This window comes from Myotis lucifugus, unplaced genomic scaffold (assembly GCF_000147115.1).
Source record: "Myotis lucifugus unplaced genomic scaffold, Myoluc2.0 scaffold_64, whole genome shotgun sequence".
NCBI lineage: Eukaryota > Metazoa > Chordata > Mammalia > Chiroptera > Vespertilionidae > Myotis > Myotis lucifugus.
Genome location: NW_005871112.1, coordinates 679716 through 682943, shown reverse-complemented (window position 1 = coordinate 682943; position 3228 = coordinate 679716). Strand labels below are relative to the sequence as shown.

General features: G+C 54.0%; 1 protein-coding gene across 1 annotated transcript in view; it reads left to right on the top strand.

The window, feature by feature from the left end:
• Nucleotides 1–476: 476 nt before the first annotated feature.
• The window catches only part of HS6ST3 (heparan sulfate 6-O-sulfotransferase 3), a 661903-nt gene continuing 659151 nt past the window's right edge, over nucleotides 477–3228 (top strand). Inside the window, exon 1 of the mRNA XM_006089830.3 lies at nucleotides 477–1198. Coding sequence (XP_006089892.1) covers nucleotides 477–1198 — 722 coding nt within the window. The remainder of the gene's footprint in view (nucleotides 1199–3228) is intronic.

Genomic DNA, 3228 nt, shown 5'->3' with positions numbered 1-3228 from the left:
CCTTCGCCCCTGGCCCGCGCCCCGGCGAGCCCCATGCAAGCCCCGCGCTCGCGGCCGCAGCTGCCGGCCGCCCGGCCGCCCGGGGCAGGTCCCGGACCGGAGCCGCTCTCCCCAGCGCCTGAGCGCCCGAGCGCGGGCGGCGGGATGCCCAGAGTCGCCTGAGAGCGCGCCCCGCGCCCCGGCGGGAGCCAGAAGCGGGCCGAGCCGGGCGCTCCCGGGAGCGCAGGGCGCCCCGCGCCGCCGCCGCCGCCACCGTACGCGCCGGCGCCCGCCGCCCCGCTCGGTCCGAAGGCCCGGCTCCGTCCGTCTCGAGCGCCGGGGTGCCGCGGGGCCGCCCGCCCGCCGCTCGCCTCGGCGTCGGGGGCATGGAGGAGAGGCGGGCTCGGAGCCGCGCCCCTGAGTCCCCGAAACTTCCGAGCGGACGCCCGTCCGCGCCGCTGCCGCCGCCGCTGAGACTGCCGGCCTGAGACGGGACCATGGATGAAAGGTTCAACAAGTGGCTGCTGACGCCCGTGCTCACCCTCCTCTTCGTGGTCATCATGTACCAGTACGTGTCCCCCTCCTGCACCAGCTCCTGCGCCAACTTCGCGGAGCGGCCCCGCGCGGGGGAGGCCGGCCAGCCCGCCGCCCCGGGGCCCGCCCGCCGGACGCAGGTGCCGCTCGAAGACGGGGAGCGGCGTCCTCAGCTGCCCCCGCCGCCTCGGGGGCCGCCCGAGGGGCTGCGGGGGGCCGTGGCGCCCGAAGACGACGACGATGAGCCAGGGGACCCAGAGGAGGAGGAGGAGGAGGCGGAGGAGGAGGGGGAGGAGGAAGAGGAGCCGGACCCTGAGGCCCCCGACCACGGCTCTCTGCCTCGGTTCGTGCCGCGCTTCAACTTCACCCAGAAGGACCTGACCCGCTTCGTGGATTTCAACATCAAAGGGCGCGACGTGATCGTGTTCCTGCACATCCAGAAGACCGGGGGCACCACGTTCGGCCGGCACCTGGTGAAGAACATCCGGCTGGAGCAGCCGTGCAGCTGCAAGGCGGGCCAGAAGAAGTGCACCTGCCACCGGCCCGGCAAGAAGGAGACCTGGCTCTTTTCCCGCTTCTCCACGGGCTGGAGCTGCGGGCTGCACGCCGACTGGACGGAGCTCACCAACTGCGTGCCGGCCATCATGGAGAAGAAAGACTTTCCCCGCAACCACAGCCACACCAGGTACCGTCCCCGCCCGTCGGGCTCCCCGCCACCTCCCTGCCCCTCTCTCCCCAATCCCGACCCCTGGCCGCAGGCCCTGCCCCTGCGCTGTCTGGGCGGGTTGGGCTGGTAGTTCCTCCAGCGTCTCTCAGAGGTGGGGGCAGAGGCTTTGGGATGGCGAGAAGAAACCTCTGGATAGTTCCCGGGTCTTGAAGACACCCCCCTCCATCCCCTCCACCCCCCGCCTTCGCCCTCTTTGCTTCCTTCAAATGTGTGGGGAGCCATTTGTGTGTCTCCTTCCTTGTGCCTAGCGTGGTGTGGCGTCCCTCTGAGCAATGCTTGGAAAACCTTGGAATGGCGAGGAGGCCTGAGTTCGATCAGCGAGGTAGAAGCTTGTACTTAACTTGTGTGAGTGGAAACCCAAGTCCAGTAAAAGACAGAGGAGGGAGTTGGGGGTAGAGAGGCAGGGCAGGAGTTTTCAGGCATGGTGAGGCTGAAGAGGAGTCTGATTCCTCTGTAAGTGGCTCTTAGGTGGCTGCTCGCCAGCTCAGGAAACCATCCTCTTGATGGCACTTGGAAGATACATGTTCAAATTCCTGCTCCTACCTTGATAACCCTAATTCTGGAAATGGTTTTTGTTGCTGAGCAATGCCAGGATTTTGAATGCTGCTCTCAGCAAGATTTCCACTTTCCCCCAGGCCAATCCATCAACTCATTCAAAAAGTATTTGTTAAATGCCTACCGTGTGCCTGGCAATGTGCTCAATGCTAAGTGGACACAAAGATATAGTAAGTAAAATCCCTTACTTTCAGGATAGAATGGCCTTCCCCCCCTCCCCCTGTTAAATAGTGATACTGCTGAGAACTAGGAAAGTTTGACATCTTAATAGCCAATGAAACTGCTTACATTATTAACATCCTTTGAGAGAGACATGGGTTTAAGAATTTGGTTGAATGTTCTTTCTGCCCATTGCAATTTGAAGATTAATCTGACATGCTTGCTCAAGGGACTGAAATATTAAAAGCTTGGAACACTAGTTTATTGAAGTTTTTATCTCAAAGGTTTCAAACAATTTGGTGTAAGGAAATAGGAATTTAAAAACTCAAGCTCAATATGTTGATATCAGATAGCTTTTGCATTTGACATTATGGAAAAGCTTCATTTACTGGCAGCTACCCAGATTCTAGAATTCACCACCACTGAAGCATCTAATTCTACTTCATTTCTCCAAGAATGAGCAAAATTTCATTATGGGATTTTTTACTCTGGCAGTTTTTCAAATGCTTTCTCTCCTCCCTGCTCCTTTCCCTGTTTAATGGAAATTGGTGAGAATAAAAAATAGTTAGACTTGGAATGAAGGCATTAGACTTAGTGTATTTTATGGATATTTTACTTTTAAGTATTTCTAACTGTGTAGTATTTTAGATCCTGCTCCTCTATTTAGCTTAAGACAATTTTCCAATTAATTATTACTTCTATACTTCCTAACAGACAAAACTATTATTTCAGTGAGAGGGAATCTCTGCTGCATTTTACCCAAAGTTGTACTTTTCGGACTTAGACCGTTATGTATTAATTCCTGAATGACCACAAAGAGTTTGATAGTCTGATTCCCATTTCACTCAAACTAGAGATGTTGATTATCACATAGAAATGTCTAATGACCCTTCGGTAGGTATCAGTATTATTTTGTACTGATGTATATAAGTCTTAGTGAATAGGTTTAAGATTTTGGAGGAATTAGAGATTATGGAACCTAAAAATAATGGGATTTTTGCTTAATGGTGAAATGATGCTGCTGCTACAGACCCAGCATAGATTATAGCAGTAAGGTCTCACTTCTGAAGGAAATACTCAATACCTCTCTACTCTGTGATGTAGGAAAATTCCACCTTGACTATTTGAACATATGGTTTCTAATGCACAGTCCAATGCTTTTCTTTGTTTAGCAACGGGCCACAAGCATTCACTTCTTCCTGATTCTCAAGTTATCAGATAATCACCCTGCACTGATTCACTTATTTTTTAATTCTAATTTTTGTGTTAGTATA